The sequence below is a fragment of the Hylobates moloch genome, unplaced genomic scaffold (assembly GCF_009828535.3).
Source record: "Hylobates moloch isolate HMO894 unplaced genomic scaffold, HMol_V3 SCAFFOLD_15, whole genome shotgun sequence".
In the NCBI taxonomy this organism is placed as follows: Eukaryota; Metazoa; Chordata; class Mammalia; order Primates; family Hylobatidae; genus Hylobates; species Hylobates moloch.
The window spans coordinates 94351454-94370186 of NW_026652290.1; the positions used below are offsets into that span (position 1 = coordinate 94351454).

At 53.3% G+C, this 18733-nt stretch overlaps 1 protein-coding gene across 1 annotated transcript; it reads right to left on the reverse strand.

The window, feature by feature from the left end:
• Positions 1–13588: 13588 nt before the first annotated feature.
• FEM1A (fem-1 homolog A) lies at positions 13589–17569 on the reverse strand. Its single transcript, XM_032177661.2, has one exon. It carries the CDS (start codon positions 17298–17300, stop codon positions 15291–15293), a length of 2010 nt encoding a protein of 669 aa, XP_032033552.1. The 5' UTR covers positions 17301–17569; the 3' UTR covers positions 13589–15290.
• Positions 17570–18733: the final 1164 nt, after the last annotated feature.

Genomic DNA, 18733 nt, shown 5'->3' on the forward strand with positions numbered 1-18733 from the left:
TGAGGCCCTGAGAGGTGGAGTCACTTATCTGAGCTCTCACAGCCACATAACTGAACTGCAGGGGCAGAAGAAGGAGTTGGGTGTCCTCTCCTGGATTCTAGCCCATATGGAGGCTGTGTAGACCGTTAATTCATTGCCTCCATATTTTTTGTTTGTTTGTTTTTTGAGACAGACAGAGCCTCACTCTGTCACCCAGGATGCAGTGCAGTGGCACAATCTCGGCCCCCCTACAACCTCCGCCTCCCAGGTTTAAGGGATTCTCCTGCCCCAGCCTCCTGAGTAGCTGGGATTACAGGCGGGCGCCACCACACTCAGATAATTTTTTTTTTTTTTTTTTTTTTGAGACGGAGTCTTGCTCTTTCACCCAGGCTGGAGTGCAGTGGCGCAATCTCGGCTCACTGCAGGCTCCACCCCACGGACTTCACGCCATTCTCCTGCCTCAGCCTCCCGCGTAGCTGGGACTACAGGCGCCCGCCACCTCGCCTGGCTAGTTTTTTGTATTTTTAGTAGAGACGGGGTTTCACCGTGTTAGCCAGGATGGTCTCAATCTCCTGACCTTGTGATCCGCCCGCCTCGGCCTTCCAAAGTGCTGGGATTACAGGCGTGAGCCACCGCGCCCGGCCAGACTCAGATAATTTTTGTATTTTCAGTAGAGATGGGGTTTCACCATGTTGGCCAGGCTGGTTTCAAACTCCTGACCTCAAGTGATCCACCCACCTCAGCCTCCCAGAGTTCTGGGATTACAGGTGTGAGCCACCGCCCCTGGCCTGTGAATTCTTTTGATAAACAATTATTGAGCACTTGCTGTATGCAAGTCTCTACGGGGTCCTGGGGACACACGTTCCTTGCCCTGGTTAACTGGACAGTGAGGGAGGAGGAGGTGGAGTCATCCCTCCACCTATCTGTCAACATTTATTGAGCACCTCCTGTGTGCGAGCTCTATGCTGGTGGTCACTGTGGAAGTGACCAAGACAAATCTGTTTTGTTTCCTCAGGAAAAAAATCTGTGTTGTCGGCTGGGCGCGGTGGCTCACACTCGTAATCCCAGCACTTTGGGAGGCTGAGGCGGGCGGATCATCTGAGGTCGGGAGTTCAAGACCAGCCTGACCCACATGGAGAAACCCAGTCTCTACTAAAAATACAAAACAATTAGCCTGGCGTGGTGGCTTCTGCCTGTAATCCCAACTACTCGGGAGGCTGAGGCAGGAGAATTGCTTGAACCTGGGAGGCGGAGGTTGCAGGGAGCCGAGATCGTGCCATTGCACTCCAGCCTGGGCAACAAAAGAGAAACTCCATTTCAAAAAAAAAAAAAAAACTATGTTGTCCAGTGCTGGAGACAGACAGTATCAGGCAGTTATGGGGTGATGGGGGCTCTGATGGGGAAGCTGTGGGACCCCAAAGGGGACCCTAGACTGGCCTGGGGAGATTAAGGGAAGTTTCTGAAAGAAGGAAGTAAGCTAAGACCTCAGGCCTACATCAAAATGAGCCACGGGCGGGGAGAGAACTCTAGAAGGTTGTACAGCATGGGTGAAATTCTGGAAGGTCTGGAAGGCAGCTCCAGGCAGGACCAGGTCCCCAGCGCTAGGGGCTCAGCTGCGATTTGCGCTGCCCCAGCGCCCTCTGGTGGCCACCGCCGGCCGGCCCCACGTGGCCACGAAGGCCCAGATTCCCTGGGAGACTAACAGCCTTGAAGAAAAATAGGAAGAAAAGAAAAAGGAAAATGTCCCATTTATTTATTTACTTATTTTGAGATGGAGTTTTTGCTCTTGTTGCCCAGGCTGGAGTGCAGTGGTGCGATCTCGGCTCACCGCAACTTCCGCCTCCCTGTTTCAAGCAATTCTCCTGCCTCAGTCTCCCGAGTAGCTGGGATCACAGGGGCCCTGCACCACGCCCGGCTAATTTTTGTATTTTTAGTAGGAGACGGAGTTTCACCACGTTGGCTAGGTTGGTCTCGAACTCCTGACCTCAGGTGATCTGCCCACCTCGGACTCCCAAAGTGTTGGGATTACAGGCGTGAGCCACCACGCCTGGTCCTGTTATTTCTTAAGTGGAGACGTCAGTGGTTTTTACTGTTTTCACTATATTATGCAACTATTGCCACTATCTAATTTCAGAAACTTTCAACACCCCAAAAAGCAGCACTGGAACCATCAGCTGACACTGCCCACTGCCTCCCCCCAGCCCCGGCACCCATGCATCCCCTTCCTGTCTCTGTGGATGGGCCTGTCCTGAACATTTCACAGAAATTGGATCACGTGGCCGGGAACAGTGGCTCACGCCTGTAATCCCAGTACTTTTGGAGGCCGAGGCGGGTGGATCACACGGTCAGGAGATCGAGACCATCCTGGCTAACACGGTGAAACCCCGTCTCTACTAAAAATATAAAAAAATTAGCCAGGCGTGGTGGCGGGCGCCTGTAGTCTCAGCTACTCGGGAGGCTGAGGCAGGGGAATGGCGTGAACCCGGGAGGCGGAGCTTGCAGTGAGCTGAGATCGCGCCACTGCGCTCCAGCCTGGGCAACAGTGAGACTCCGTCTCAAAAAAAAAAAAAAAGAAAAAGAAATTGGATCACACACTGTGTGGCCTTTTGTGTCTGCCTTCTCTCACTGAGCAAAACATGAATATCTTTTCTGATGCCCATCCTGTTTTTTGAGACAGGGTCTCATTCTGTTACCCAGGCTGGAGTGCAGTGGCAAGATCGTGGTTCACTGTAGCATTGAACTCCTGGGCTCAAGCAGTCCTCCAGCCTCAGCTTCCCAGGTATCGGGGACTACAGGCAGGCACCACCACACCCAGCTAATTTTTGTATTTTTTGTAGAGACAAGAATCTCACTATGTTACCCAGGCTGATCTCAAACTCCTGGGTTCAAGCGATCTTACTGCCTTGGCCTCCCAAAGTACTGGGATTACAGGCGTGAGCCACTGCACCTGGCCCTTAGTTTCTTCTAGAAGCATCTGTTGCCCTCTTGGGCTTGGCATGATGCTGAGCCTTTGCCAGGGGTCACCCTGATGCTGAAGCTAGAGATTGCATGACCCAGGCCCTGGCCCGGCCCTGCGGGCTCCCTCCAGGAACTGAAAGGAGGAAGTCTCTGAGGCTGCACAGCTTCTGGCCATGAAAATAAAGGGCCCTTCTGGAAGGCAGGGGCCAGGGTGGAGCTTCACTTCCTACAGGCTTTGCACCAGAATAGAATTTCCAGAAGGCCCCCCAGGATCCTCTTCCTGTCCTGTCCTTCCTGTGAAACTATTACCATCCACCACCAACCCCAGCCGCATGTCCCAGAAATTGCTCTGCTCAGCCAGGCACGGTGGTTCATATCTGTAATCCCAGCACTTCGGGAGGCTGAGGCTGGTGGATGACTTGAGCCCAGGAGTTCGAAACCAGCCTGGCCAACATGGTGAAACGCCGTCTCCACAAAAATTACAGCAAATAGTTGAGCGTGGTGGTGCTCACCTTAATCCCAGCTACTCGAGAGGCTGAGGCAGGAGAATCGCTTGAACCCGGGAGGCGGAGGTTGCAGTGAGCCAAGATCACACCACTGCATTCCAGCCTGGGTGACAGAGCAAGACTCTGTCTCAAAAAAATTAAAATTTATAATATAATATAATATAATATAATTAATATAATATAATATAATTCAATTCATTCAAAACAGCACCCACCAGATCCCCTGAATATGCTTCATCTTTCCACAGCGCTATGGAGTTTGAGACAAATACAATCAACTTATTCATGACCCCACATGTCTATGGTCCTCCTGTCTGTGGACTTTATTGTGGGATCTCAAGGTATGGCCCATAGCAGATGCTCAATAAATGTTTGAATTTGAATTGATCCCCAAGTTTATTTATTTATTTATTTTTTGAGACAGAGTTTCGCTGTTGTTGCCCAGGCTGGAGTGTAGTGGTGCGATCTCAGCTCACTGCAACCTCTGCCTCCTAAGGGTTCAAGTGCTTCTCCTGTCTCAGCCTCCCAAGTAGCTGGGATTACAGGCACACGCCACCATGCCCAGCTAATTTTGTATTTTTAGTAGAAACAGTGTTTCACTGTGTTGGTCAGGCTGGTCTCCAGCTCCTGACCTCAAGTGATCCACCCGCCTCGGCCTCTCAAAGTGCTGGGATGACAGGCGTGAGCCACCATGCCTGGTGGATGCCCAAGTCTTTTTAAAACTTTATTTATTTAATTTTTTTTTTTTGAGACAAGGTCCCACTCTGTCACCCAGGCTGGAATGCAGTGGCCTGATCACAGCTTACTGCAGCCTCAACCCTTCCAGCCAAGCAATCCTCCCACCTCAGCCTCCTGCGTAGCTGGGACCACAGGTGCACGCCATCACACCCAGGTAATTTTTGTAAAGATGGGGTTTTGCTGTGTTGCCCAGGCTGGTTTCAAACTCCTGGGTTCAAGCAATCTGCCCAGCTCGGTCTCCCAAAGTGCTGGGATTACAAGCATGCGCCACCATGCCCAGCTGCTTTTTTTTGTTTGTTTGAGACAGGGTCTCACTGTTGCTCAGGCTGGAGTGCAGTGGTGTGATCACAGCTCACTGTGGCCTGGACCTCCCAGGCTCAAACAATCCTCCCATCTCAGCCTCCTGAGAAGCTGGGATTACAGGCATGTGCCACCACACGCAGCTAATTTTTTTTGTATTTTTAGTAGAGACGGGGTTTCACCATGTTGGCCAGGCTGGTCTCAAACTCCTGACCTCAAATGATTCTCCTGCCTCATCTTCCCAAAGTGCCGGGATTACAGGCGTGAGCCACTGCGCCCAGCCTCACATTTTTTGTAGAGATGGAATTTCACCATGTTGCCCAGGCTGGTCTCGAACTCCTGGGCTCAAGCAATCCTCCCGCCTTGGCCTCCCAGTGTTGGGATTGCAGGCGTGAGCCTCTGTGCCTGGCCTCAAGTCAGTTTTTCCGTTTCTCGATTCCACGTTCGCTTCCTGCTAGCTGGTGTATTTTGTTCATTCCCCGCATTATCCATTCATTCCTTCGTTGAGCAGTGTGTATTGAGCATCTACTGTATGCCTGGGATGGCTTCAGATCGGGTGAACGCTGTTTTCTGGGACGGATCCCGCTGCTGCCCTCACAGGGCTCACAGCTCCAAGGGGAGGCAGACACGGGAATGGATGGTCTCATGTGGGCTTGCCCTGGGTGTGATGGGGATGCAGAAGGAATAGGGGGTGGGTACCCAGGGGCAGGGATCTGAACCCACCAGTAGTGCTCAGAGCTCTCTGCAGCCCCCAGGAAGGAAAGGGCACTCCGGGTGGAGGGCAGGGCACAGGCAACAACCCTGAGGGGTAGGAGGGAGCGTGGAGCTTCCAAGGGACCGAGGGGAGGCAGAGTGGCCCACCATGGTGCAGGCCTTGTGTCCCCCACGCCTGGAGACAGGGGGCGCATGAACTATCTGTGGGGACCCAGAAGGTGCCGCAATGAGCAGACAGTGCCACCAGAGGGCACCATCGGACAGCGGTTCCAGCTTCTCTCGACCCTGGCTGAGGAGCAGACGGTCCCTCTTTCCTGCGCCTGCTCCAAAGACAGAGCCCAAAGGAGGCTCCCTGAAAAGTGCCCAGTCCCCAGCCATGCCAACAGCCCCCTCGTCCCTCCGTAAATTGCAACAATAGGCCTAGTGCGGTGGCTCACGCCGGTAATCCCAGCACTTTGGGAGGCCGAGGCGGGCGGATCACGATGTCAGGAGATCCAGACCATCCTGGCTAACACGGTGAAACCCCGTCTCTACTAAAAACACAAAAAATTAGCCGGGCGTGGTGGCGGGCGCCTGTAGTCCCAGCTACTCGGGAGGCTGAGGCAGGAGAATGGCGTGAACCCAGGAGGCGGAGGTTGCAGTGAGCCCCACTGCACTGCAGCCTGGGCGACAGAGTGAGATTGCATCTCAAAAAAAATATATATATATATATAAATAATACACTGCAACAATAATGACAGCCAAATACCTATCCCCATTCGCAGGTCACCAGGGCTCTCTTTGCCCATTGTGCAGATGGAGAGACTGAGGCACAGAGAGGTAGTGTTGCTTTGCAAAGTCACACAGTGAGGGGGCCAGGCGCGGTGGCTACGCCTGTAATCCCAGCACTTTGGGAGGCTGAGGCGGGCGGATCACCTGAGGTCAGGAGTTCAAGACCAGCCTCAACATGGGGAAACCCCGTCTTTACTAAAAATACAAAATTAGCCGGTCATAGTGGCGCATGCCTGTAATCTCAGCTACTCGGGAGGCTGAGGCAGGAGAATTGCTTGAACCTGGGAGGCGGAGGTTGCAGTGAGCCGAGATCATGCCACTGCACTCCAGCCTGGGCAGCAAGAGCGAAACACCGTCTCAAAAAACAAAAAGCAAAGTCACACGGTGAGACTGCAAGGCCGGGACTAGGATGAGCCAGAAAGGCCCCTCAGAGACAAATTAGAGGCAGTTAATCCTCAGGGGTGCGCAGCTGTGGGATCTTTGGAAATCTCTGTCTAATGTTGTTTGCAGCCCAGCTAGAGCCCAGAGGGGGCAGATGCCAGCCTGAGGCCACACAGCAGGCTCTTTTCCAGTCCCCTCCCCCAAGAGTGTCTCCCTGCAGCCCTGGGGTTTGCCCCGGCTCACAAATGCCATCCCCAAGTGCCCCTGGGCGGGGATCTTTTATTTTTAACCTGTTCAGTGGCTGCGGCCTTATTATAGCCCTGGGAGGCTGCCATGGTTTCCAGTTTCCAAGGGAAGCCGCAAAACTTTATGTCTTCCCAGGAAAAGGAGTGTCTGGGCGCAGTGGCTCTTTCCTGTAATCCCCGTATTTTGGGAGGCTGAGGTGGATCGCTTAAGCCCAGGAGTTTGGGACCAGCCTGGCCAACACAGTGAGACTCCTGTCTTTATTTTTATTTTTTATTATTTATTTATTTTGAGACAAAGTCTTACTCTGTCGCCCAGGCTGGAGTGCAATGGCACGATCTTGGCTCACTGCAACCACCGCTTCCCGGGTTCAAGCGATTCTCGTGCCTCAGCCTCCCGAGTAGCTGGGATGACAGGCACCCACCACCACACCCGGCTAATTTTGTATTTTTAGTAGAGACGGGGTTTCACCATGTTGGCCAGGCTGGTCTTCAACTCCTGACCTCAAGTGATTCTCCCGCCTCGGCCTCCCAAAGTGCTGGGATTACAGGCGTGAGCCACCACACCTGGCCAAAATCAATGTATTTTCTTTTCTTTTTTCTTTTAAGAGATGGGGTCTTGCTCTGTTGGCTAGTCTTGAACTCTGGGCCTTCAGTGATGATCTCATGTCACCCTCCTGAGTGGCTGGGCTTACAGGCGTGTGCCATTGTGCCTGGCTGTTTAATGTATTTTCTATTGCTTGAGCCATTTAATATTTTTTTTAAATAGGCTTTAAAAAATCAACCTTTATTTTTTGGGAATTAGATCCTGGTGATGGTTGTGCAACCTTGTAAATATACTAAAAGCCCCTGAATTATCCACGTTAAAATGTTGAATTTTGTGTTTTGCAAATTATATCTCCATTAAAAAATGTAGAAGCCATTAAAAATGTAAATGCCATTCAACTCGTGTTTGTTTGTTTGTTTAGAGACAGGGTCTCCCTCTGTCACCCAGGCTGAAGTGCAGTGGTGCAATCACAGCTCACCACAGCCTCCACCTCCTGGGCTCAAGCCATCCTCCCACCTCAGCCTCTTGAGCAGCTGGGACCACAGGTGCACACCACCACACCCAGCTAATTTTTATATATTTCTTGCAGAGATGAGGGGGTGGGTCCCACTAAGTTGTCCAGGCTGGTCTCGAACTCCTGGGCTCAACGAACCCTCCCACCTCAGCCTCCCAAAATGCTGGGATTATAGGCATGAGCCACTGTCCCTGGCTGTGGGGCTGCACCTTAGATAATCCGGGAAGGCTTCATGGAGGAGATGACATTGGATCAAGATCATTGCTTTAACCGACATCAAATGATTAATAAGTTAATAATTCAAATTAATACATTTGAATTAATATCAATAATTAAATCATGTCTACTAAGTTAACAGACATTCAAAGACAAGCTTTAATAGGAGATATCAAGGCACAGGGTGGAGGGAGGGGGTTGCTCCGGGGAATTCTGAATGTCCCAGTTCATGAAGAAGTTCAAGGTGTCTTGTACAACCCCCTGGAGAAACAGGATCTGGGACCAGTGCGGGCACATTCTCCTGGCCCAGCACAGGGGCGGTGCCACCCACATTTGGCCCGGGTCTTGCCTAATACATGTTTTGGTAAACACTCAGTCAGAGCACCCTCTGTTTTTTCCAGTCCCGAAGCTCCCCGCAGGAATCCACACCCCCGCCCCACCCCTCTCTCGGGACACGGATTCAATGTCCCTGGTGGGTAATCTGGCCTTTTCGGCCTGTGACGTGATTCGAGCGGTGCTATCTTTAACCTTGGGCAGGGGCGTTCTCCCCCCGTCGACGTTGCTCGGATAACAGTCCTGGAATTCCATGGGGGTGGCGGCCCCTGGGGTCTGGCAAAGCCATCGGGGCCTGCTCGTGTACCCTGCTGCTGCCCCGAGTAGTCAGAGGAGGACGTGAATTCCCAACTCGTTCACTGTTCACTCGCTCAGCCCATATTTACAGGCCACCTGGTGTGGGACAGACCCTGGTCTGGGTGCTGAGGATGAAGTAGTGACCGAGACCCTCAAAGGGCTGGGGAGAGTCTGAGAAAGTCACTGACTGAGTAGATGAGCAAATGAGCAGAACTCCAGGTCCCGACTTCAGTTCTGTGGAATCAGATTGGCAGCAGCCTGGGAAAGGCAGTCAGCGAGCTTGGGGGGCCCCCACTTCCCGATCTCCCAGGTCAGGCTGGGCTGCCTGGCTCTCGACACCTTCCAGCAGGGGGTTAAGCTTTGACCCCGATGCTTCCGGGCTGGGTAAGCTTAGACAGGCCCCCTCCCCTTTCTGTGAGCCTGTTTCTCTGGGATCTGCTGGATCAGCCTTCACCTGAAGCTGGTGGAGCTTTAAGATGGCCTTCCTCTTAAGAGGGCTGTTTTTCCTACTTTATTATTTTTTTTCTTCCATCCATGGGACTCTGATATGTTTTTCCTCCTTTAGAGGGCTGCTGTGTAAACAGGCAGTGCATTTAACCACAAACGACTTTGGCTCACCCTCTTGGCTGTGTGGCCTTAGGTGCTCCACTTGAGCTCTCTGAGCTTTTTTCTTCACTGATCAACGACAGGTAGTCATTTTATTATTGGGAACATTTTTTGCTACCCTCCATGGCGTTGATGGCCCCATTTTTTTTTTTTTTTTTTTTTTTGAGACGGAGTCTCACTCTCTCGCTCAGGCTGGAGTGCAGTGGCACAATCTCGGCTCACTGCAAGCTCCGCCTCCTGGGTTCACGCCATTCTCCTGCCTCAGCCTCCTGAGTAGCAGGGACTACAGGTGCCCGCCACCATGCCTGGCTAATTTTTTGTATTTTTAGAATAGATAGGGGTTCACCATGTTGACCAGGCTGGTCTCGAACTCCTGACCTCGTGATCTACCCGCCTCGGTCTCCCAAAGTGCTGGAATTACAGGCGTGAGCCACCACGCTCGGTCACGAATCTTGGGATGTGACTGGGAGGAAGGTGTTCTCTTTTCTCCTGGTCATCACCTTGGGACACCCACCCCACCCCAGTCTCAGGGGAGCTAGCAACCAGGTCTTTAGGAACAACTAGGATCAGCTGGATCAGCCCTCACCTGAAACTGGTAGAGCTTTAAGATGGCCTCCATTAGAAGGTATGAGGCTAAAGTTACAATCCCCAGGTCTGAGCTTTCAAAGCAAGCATTTAGCTCAGATTATTTTTATGAGTGATTTTGTTGGGGTTAGGGGGCTGATTCTGGCAGATCCCCGAGGGAAACAGACGCTCAGGATGCGGAGGCAGGAGGGCCACCTGCCCCAGGGATGGGAGAGCTTGTGCCAAAACAACACCAGAAAGCAGGGGAAAGGGATCCATGTGTCTGCTGTCCGCGATGGAGAATCAGCACAAGGTATGAACTCTGATGGTCCTGGGTTCCAATCTCGGCCCTTCCTTCATGTGCTGTCTGTGTCCTTAGGCATTTTTTTTTTTTTTTTTTTTTGAGAGGGAGTCTCGTGCTCTGTCCCCCAGGCTGGAGTGCAGTGGTGCGATCTTGGCTCACTGCAATCTCTGCCTCCCGGTTTCACGCCATTCTCCTGCCTCAGCCTCCCGAGTAGCTGGGACTACAAGCCCCCGCCAACACGCCCAGCTAACTTTTTGTACTTTTAGTAGAGATGGGGTTTCACCATGTTAGCCAGGATGGTCTCGGTCTCCTGACCTCGTGATCCGCCGGCCTCAGCCTCCCAGAGTGCTGGGATTACAGGCGTGAGCCACTGTGCCCAGCCGTCCTTAGGAATCTTAATGTCTCTTAGTAGCCTCAGTTCCCCCACCTGCCATACAGGACCTGCTTTGTTTTTTTGAAACAGGGTCTAACTCTGTTGCCCAGGCTGGCATGTGGTGGTGCCATCAAGGCTCACTGCAGCCTCAAACTCCTGGGCTCAATCAATCCTCCTGCTTCAGCCTCCCCAGTAGCAGCTGGGACTACATCTCACTATGCCTGGCTAATTCTTTTTTTTTTTTTTTTTGTAGAGACAGGATTTCACTTTGCTGCCCATGCTGATCTCAAACTGCTAGGCTCAAGCAATCCTCCAGCCTCGGCCTCCCAAGGTGCTGGGATTACAGGCATGAGCCACCGTGCCCGGCCAGGACCTACTTTAGATAGGTCCTACTTTGGCTTTTGACTGGGAGAAAGATGCTCTCTTTTCTGCTGGTGGTCATCTTGGGACACCCACCTCACCCCAGTCTCAAGGGAGCCATCAACCAGGTCTTTAGGAACAATTGGGATCAGCTGGATCAGCCCTCACCTGAAACTGGTAGAGCTTTAAGATGGCCTTCATCTGGCCAGGTGCGGTGGCTCACGCCTGGAATCCCAGCACTTTGGGAGGCTGAGGCGGGCGGATCACAAGGTCAGGAGACCCAGACCATCCTGGCTAACGTGGTGAAACCCTGTCTCTATTAAAAATACAAAAAATTAGCCGGGCATGGTGGCAGGCGCCTGTAGTCCCAGCTACTCGGGAGGCTGAGGCAGGAGAATGACGTGAACCCGGGAGGCTGAGCTTGCAGTGAGCTGAGATCGCGCCACTGCACTCCAGCCTGGGTGACAGAGCGAGACTCCGTTTCAAAAAAAAAAAGATGACCTTCATCTTAAGAGGGCTGTTTTTCCTACTTCATTATTTTTCTTCCATCCATGGGACTCTGATATGTTTTTCCTCCTTTACAGGGCTGTTGTGTAAACAGGCAGTGCATTTAACTACAGAGAATGGTACCTGGCATACAGTAGGTGCTCAATAAATGCCTACTAGTACTGTGTCTGCCAGGAGACAGCTTTGAGAGCACCTGCTGATTTAAACCCACTCCTTTGATGCAACACCAAACAGTCAAACAACAGCCCAACAGCTGTCACCTGTGGCACTGTCCAGTCCCAAATCAAACTAGACAGCAGGTGCGTGAAGCCAAGAGATGGGAGACACCCACCCTTGGGAGAAAAGCCCTCCAACCCAATGCACCATGGAAGCAGCATGCGGCACCCCACAGCAGGGCCTCTCCCCACTGCCACTTGAGGCGGGCACACAGGGATTAACCGGACGTTCGTATCAACAGCTCAATCCTTATCCCCAAGGGGGCCTGGAACCCGCCTGGCACATGGCAGGGGCTCAGCAAAATCCCACAGACCCAGCTAACGGGGTGGTGCTTTCTGGTGGGGGTTTGACTGTTCTAATATGAAGAAAACCAGAATTTTAGAATGGAACAAGTTTACACAAGGAGGTGAGATGAGATGGCAGATAAAGGGAAAAAAAAAAAAGGGCCAGGCGTGGTGGCTCACACCTATAATCCCAGCACTTTGGGAGGCTGAGGTGGGCAGATCACCTGAGGTTAGGAATTCGAGACCAGCCTGGCCAACGTGGTGAAACCCTGTCTCTACTAAAAATACAAAAATGAGGCCAGGCGTGGTGACACATGCCTGTAATCCCAGCTACTCGGGGGGCTGAGGCAGGATAATCGCTTGAACCTGGGAAGCGGAGGTTGCCGAGATTGCACCACTGCACTCCAGCCTGGGCGACAGAGCAAGACTCCATCTCGAAAAAAAAAAAAAAGAAAGAAAAAGAAAAAGGGAAGGGGGATTTCCCCACTAAGCCTGAACCAGCTCTAGGAAACCCAAGTTCACCAAAGAAGCTTACTGGCTCCATCGGTGAGTCTTGCTGGAAGGCAGCCTCGGTTTGACCAAAAACACAAACACCAACACACAGCTCTCCAGCATCCCTGTCCCAGCTCCTCAGGCACCAGCCCCTCCTGAGGGAGGCTTCCTGTGAACTTCATTCTCCCCACCTTAAAGGAACCACCCTTCTCTTCAAGGGTAACCCTACCCCAAAGCAGGGGTTTGGACTAAGTTAGAGGGGTTTTTTTTGTTTTTTTTTTTTTTTAGAAAAGGTCCCACTTTGTTGCTCAGGACGGAGTGCAGTGGTGCAATCATGGCTCACTGTGGCCTAACCTCCTAGGTTCAACTGATCCTCCCACCTCAGCCTCTGAAGTAGCTGGGATTACAGGTGCATGCCACCATTCCCGGTTAATTTTAAAAATTAATTGTAGAGGCTGGCGGTGGCTCACGCCTATAATCCCAGCACTTTGGGAGACCGAGGCGGGTGGATCACAAGGTCAGGAGTTTGAGACCAGCATGGCCAATATGATGAAACCCCGTCTCTACTAAAAATACAAAATTAGCCAGGCGTGGTGGTGTATGCCTGCAGTCCCAGCTGCTCAGGAGGCTGAGGCAGGAGAATCGCTTGAACCTGGGAGGCAGCGGTTGCAGTGAGCCGAGATGGCGTCACTGCACTCCAGCCTAGGTGACAGAACAAGACTCTGTCCCAAAAAAAAAAAAAAATTGTAGAGACAGAGGTCTTACTATGTTGCCTAGGCTTCCCAAGGTGCCGAGATTGCAGATGTGAGCCACTGTACCCAGCCTATTTTTTATTTTTGTAAAGACAGGCTCTCACTATGTTGCCCAGGCTTTTTTTCAAACAGCAACATACTGTTTTTCAAATGAAATTTTACAGAAAGCCCCAGTACATAACATAGAGGCCAGGTGCAATGGTTCATGCTTGCAATTCCAGCACTTTGGGAGGCTGAGGTGGGAGGATCGCTTGGGTCCAGGGGTTTGAGACCAGCCTGGCCAACATGGCAAAACCTGCCTCTACGGAAAATACAAAAATTAGCTGGGCGTGGTGGCAGGTGCCTGTAATCTCAGCTACTCAGGAGGCTGAGGCAGAAGAATCGTCTGAACCCAGGAGGCAGAGGTTGCAGTGAGCTGAGATCGCGCCACTGCACTCCAGCCTGGGTGACAGGGTGAGACTGTCTCAAAAAAAAAAAAAAAAAAAAAAAAAAAGCCCCAGTATATAACACAAACACCTCTGGCTAGGGGAGGTGGCCCTAGGGCTCTCTGTTCACTCAGACCAATGCCATGGACTGACCCACCCACCTCCGACTTCCCCAGTTAACCCACGCCAAGGACGCATCAGGCAGGCGGTTCTCTTTGAATATCTTTTTAATGACTTAAACACCAGCACGGAGACTCGCGATGTAAACGGCCTCAATTCTGTGCTCTGTGCTTTGGGAGGGACAGGGACGCCACTTCCCACCTTGGCTGAGTTAAAACCTGTCTTGTAAATTAATAAATAATTTCCTAACTAACACGGCAAAAAAAAAAAAAAAAATCCAAACGAGACCTAGTTTCCATCCAGGGACAGGACGTTTCTGGACACCCGCGGTCGCTGCTCCTCCTAAGAGCCTGGCCGTGGCTACTGCGGGGAGGATGTAGTGAGAATGGCTTCCCTGCCGCTGTTCGCTGCTGTCTACACCGGCCAAGAACCTGCTCCCGTCTGCCCAGGCTGATGTAGTCTCGCTCTTGAGAAAAATCTTGCTGGGGCAGGTCCTCTGGCAGCCCCAGCACCTTACCCTGAGTCACGAGAACCTGAGACTTTGTCCAAACCTCGGCTGGAAGGCTGGTCTTGGCACTCAACATCTTAGCTAGTGGATTTATCGCATTAAGACTGTACTTGGGCCTTTTTCATGATGACTTGGGTCTCAATCCTCGGAGCAGCTGAAAAAACAGCTCGGGCCACCTGTGGATGCACCCACAGTGAAATGAGAGGCCACGTGAGATTTGCGAGGCAGAGCGGCCTGCAGTTTTAACTCGGGCACTGTGGCAATGCAGACCCAAACCAATTGTGCCAGTTCTTTACTGGGTGGCAAAGTGTTGTCAGGCTTTGTGGTCACTCCTGATTTCTGTTTGGAAGCACAGTTCTCTCTCTAATGAGAATGGAAAATTGGAAAGGTCTGTAAAATCAGAAAGCCCGTAAAAGGCCGTAGAGTGGAGATATATAAAAATGTACGGTCGCCCATGTTTTAGGGGCCGACGCCATGGACTTTTATCTTGCTCACCAAATTCCTCACACATACAGCTCACTCCCTGTGGCCTCACCCATCTCAGGCACCACAAAATCCTCACTGCTTGAAATTCACTTATGGAGTCCAACAAACAACTTTCTTTAAAAAAAAAAAAAGGCAGTAAAATCTTAGAATTTCTGTGCAACGCTTGCAACCTGCCCACTTATTAAATAAACAGAACACCAAACCAACCGAAAGCTATGCAAGTGGCAGGCTGCCCTGGGCAGAGCCCTGCCTGTCTGCCAGGGACTACGGTGGCACGGGAGCAGGGCGTGATCATGCTGGAAGAAATGAGAGGTGGTCTCATTCCCTGAATTTCAAACTCTCAGGAGCCCCCAGTCCTAACGCTGTATTCAGCAGCTGGAGTTCTCCAGCCACGTAAAGGGACAAGGGAAGGCAAACCGTCCTCAACCTCTTCCTGTTTCTAGCAGGGAAGGAACGCAATGGCTTCAGTCCCTCCGCCTCTAGGTAACAAGGCAAAGGCCTCCGTAACCCGGGCAGACAGGATGTGGGGAAGGTCTTGTGTCTTTTCCTAACTCAGAATGAGTTGAGTGGACTCGCGGAGAAAGACTGTCCTCTTAGCACGTGACCCTGAAGGCTTCTAGCACCAAAGGCTCACTGACACCTCCGACCCTGTCTGCAGGTGAAGGGGATGGGAGGCAGAACCCTTCTCCTGATTGGTGCATGAAGGAGGCAAGAACCATCATCTGCTATCCCCCAGCCCCATTTGCCCCCTCTCAGCAGGAGAGGGGAGAGGTGAGGGTGCAGGCGTTCTGGGCAGGTCAGTGCAGTTCGATGAACGCCTCCAGATCTTCCGGGATGAATCCCTTGTAGGGAATCTTGTTCTTATCCAGGGCCCGGGCTGCAAGGCACTGCAGGGTCACGTAGTTGAAGGGCTGCATGGTACCCCTGGCCAGCAGCTTCTCGTCCAGCAGCTCGTAGGCCGTCTTCTTGAAGGCATTGGTGGCGTCCATGTGGGCCCCTGCTTCGATCAGGGCATTCATGATGGCCGGGCAGTTGTTCTGGGCTGCTATGTGTAGCGGGGTGTTGTTGTCAAAATCCCTGCTGTCCGGGTCGGCCCCACAGTCGAGCAGCACTTTGACCACGTGCAGGGAGGGGAATCTGCCCACGGGATAGCGGCCCACGTTTGTGGTGTCCTTGTCCACAGCCATGTGCAGAGGGGTGAAGCCGTTCTTGCCCCTGGGCGCGCACTTGAGCAGGCGGTAGACGGTCTGGTGCTTCAGGTGCTCCTGGCTGGGGGTGCACTCCACTTTCTCCAGCAGGTAGAGCAGGTGGAGGATGATGGCCAGCGCCTTGGTGAACTGGGCTGAGTCTCCGGGCTCCCTGGGCAGCTGCAGGGCCCGTTCCACTTCCCGGACCCCTTTGGTGAGGACCCCCATGAGGTCTGCAAAGCCGATCTGGGTGCCCAGGCTGCCTTTGGCTGCCCGGTCCTGAAGCACGTAGGAGAAGAGCTCCGCGAAGGAGAGGAAGCTGCTGGCGGTCATGGGGCTCAGAGGCTCCAGGTTGCTCTGTTGCATGTCCAGGGCGTACTTCCACAAGCGGATGCAGCGCTCGAAATTGCCCGAGTCGGCGTACACCGCACCCCTGTAACGGATGTAATAGGAAGTGTCCGGGTGCGAGGGACCGAGGATGCGCTCCCGGATCAACAGGGCCTGCATGCGCATCTCATCCGGGTCGGTGATCAGCGCTTCCAGCTCCTCGGTGGTGTTGACCTCCCTGGAATAGTCATAGGCCAGGACCAGCTGTGGGGGCTCCGGTTTGGGCAGGTACTCGCCCCCCTGGTGACGCAGCTCCATGGCCCGCCTCCAGTGTTTAAGGGCCCCAAGCAGATCTCGTTTCTTATCCACATACGTAGCTCCCAGCAATTCCAAGGCTTCCACGGCAGCTTCCCGGCTGGTGGGACAGCAGCTTTCGTAAGATTCCCCGTTCAGTGGTTCCTCCGGGGAGGAGCTGCAGCACGGAGCCCCCTGAGGCTGCGCACACCCCTGGCTGGTGGAGGGGCCTTCTTGGGGCAGCCCAGGCTGAGCCTCTCCCCCTGCGACCTGCTCCTGGCCGGGCTGCTCCTGGATGAGGTACTCCACGATGTTGGTGTGGCCCGTCACACTGGCCGCGAGCAGTGGGGTCATACCGTAGCCATCACGTTCCATGCGGGCCTTGCACCCCAGCAGCAGCTGCAGGATCTCCAGGCTGCCGGACTCGGCGCAGTCGTGCAGGGCTGTGTTGCCCTTGGCGCTGCGCCGGTTCACCTGGGCGCCCTGCTCCAGCAGGTAGCGGGCGATCTCACGGTGGCCCTTGTAGCACGAGATCATGAGGCACGTGTGGCCGTGCCGGTTGGCCACCTCCAGGTCGGCCTGGTGCTCGCCGACCAGGTAGCGCACCACCTCCAGGTGGCCGTCGAAGCAGGCGGCGCGGAGGGGCGTGGAGTTGGTGCGCGTGGTGCGGTTCACCGAGGCCCCGCGGTGCAGCAGGCTCCGCACCACGTCTAGGTGGCCGGCGGCGGAGGCGGCCCACAGCGGCGGTGCGCCCTCGATGGTCTCGCCATCGAAGTGCACCGAGCCACCGGCCTCCACGCTCGCGCCGCACCGGTCCACCAGGTACTCCACCACGTCCAGGTGGCCGTAGCGGGCGGCGATGAGCAGCGGCGTCCCCCCGCCGGCCACCTCGCCCGTCAGCTCGTCCAGTTCTTCCCGGCTCCGGCCGCTGAGCAGCTTCTGGAGCAGCTGCAGCTTGCCATCACGGGCGGCGTTGTACACGGCGGTGCGGAGGTCCATGGTTCGGGCCTCCGCCAGGCCATGGGCCGGCCGCGGGGGACGGGGAGACGGAGGATCAGAGCCCGGACGGGCGGGAGGCAACCTTCACCGTCCCCCTCGCCGCCATCTTAGGGTCTCCTCGGGCGGAACAAAATGGTTGCCGTGACCCGACGAATGGTAGCACGCCGGGAAATGGAGTCCTTTGCGCAGGCCCACTCCGTAGAACAGAAAATGAATCTTGGGGGCTCAAGACTACACTTCCCCAAAGGCCACAGGACAGCCCCTGCGAGCTGTGAGCCCGCGGCATGGTGGGAATTGGCGTTCCAGTCACAGCGCATGGCAGCGGAAGCTAGCAATTTGAGGACTACAATTCCCGTCATGCAGCGCCACACGACCTAGCTTGTGGGAACCGGAGAAATTTGGTGACGTACTTCCCGTGCCTGTCTCTACGTCAGAGCGTATTGAAAAAGCAGGCGCGATACCCTTAAGGACTACATTTCCCAAAAGGCATCACGAGCGACTCTGAGCCAGTCAGGACCGAGACCGAAGGCTAAGCGCGACTAGAGGGGACGCGTCTGTTTTGGGCTTGGCGCATAGGCAAGCGGTTCACCGGCAGGGGGCTCCCGGAGGAGGCCGAAAAGCTGGACGGGGCGAAAACGTTTTGAGCTGGGAGAACAGGGTAAAAAATGACGCGCTCACTTCTTATTCTCACATTCATATATTCATTTGTTCATTTACATACATTTCTTTATATTCTAGTATGTGTCAGAATTTCCTTCTTTTATTTACGTATTTGTTTTTATTTCTTATCTTTCAATAACTTTGTGGGGTTTTTTTGGTTTTTGTTTTTGTTTTTGAGACAGAGTCTCGCTCTTGTTGCCCAGGCTGGAGGGCAATGCCGCAATCTCGGCTCACTGCAACCTCCGCCTCCCGGGTTCAAGCGATTCTCCTGCCTCAGCCTCCCGAGTAGCTGGGACTACAGGCGTCCACCACCACGCCCGGCTAATTTTTGTATTTTTGGTAGAGACGGGTTTCGCCATGTTGGTCAGGATGGTCTCGAACTCCTGACCTTAGGAGATCCGCCCGCCTCAGCCTCCCAAAGTGCTAGAATTACAGGCGTGAGCCACTATGCCCGGTCTGACGTGCTGATTTCAATTCCTTTGGATAAATACCCAGAAGTGGGATTGCTGGATCATCTGGTAGTTCTATTTTTAAATTTTTCTTTGGAACTTCCATACCATTTTCTATAATGCTATACTAATTAAAATTACCATCAATAGTGTCTAAGTGTTCCCTTCAAATCCTTGCCAACATTTGTTACCTTTCATCTGTTTGATAATAGCTATTCTAGCAGTTGTAAGGTGATCCATTTCCTGGCATTTTTTTTTTTTTTTTGATTATATGTTTGACCCACCGCCCGCGTAGGACACGCACAGGTAGGTTCCCGCCCCCCG

What these genes read in the sequence shown, in the direction of transcription:
- FEM1A (XM_032177661.2), bottom strand. Translation starts at nt 17,300, where the DNA reads ATGGACCTCCGCACCGCCGTGTACAACGCCGCCCGTGATGGCAAGCTG.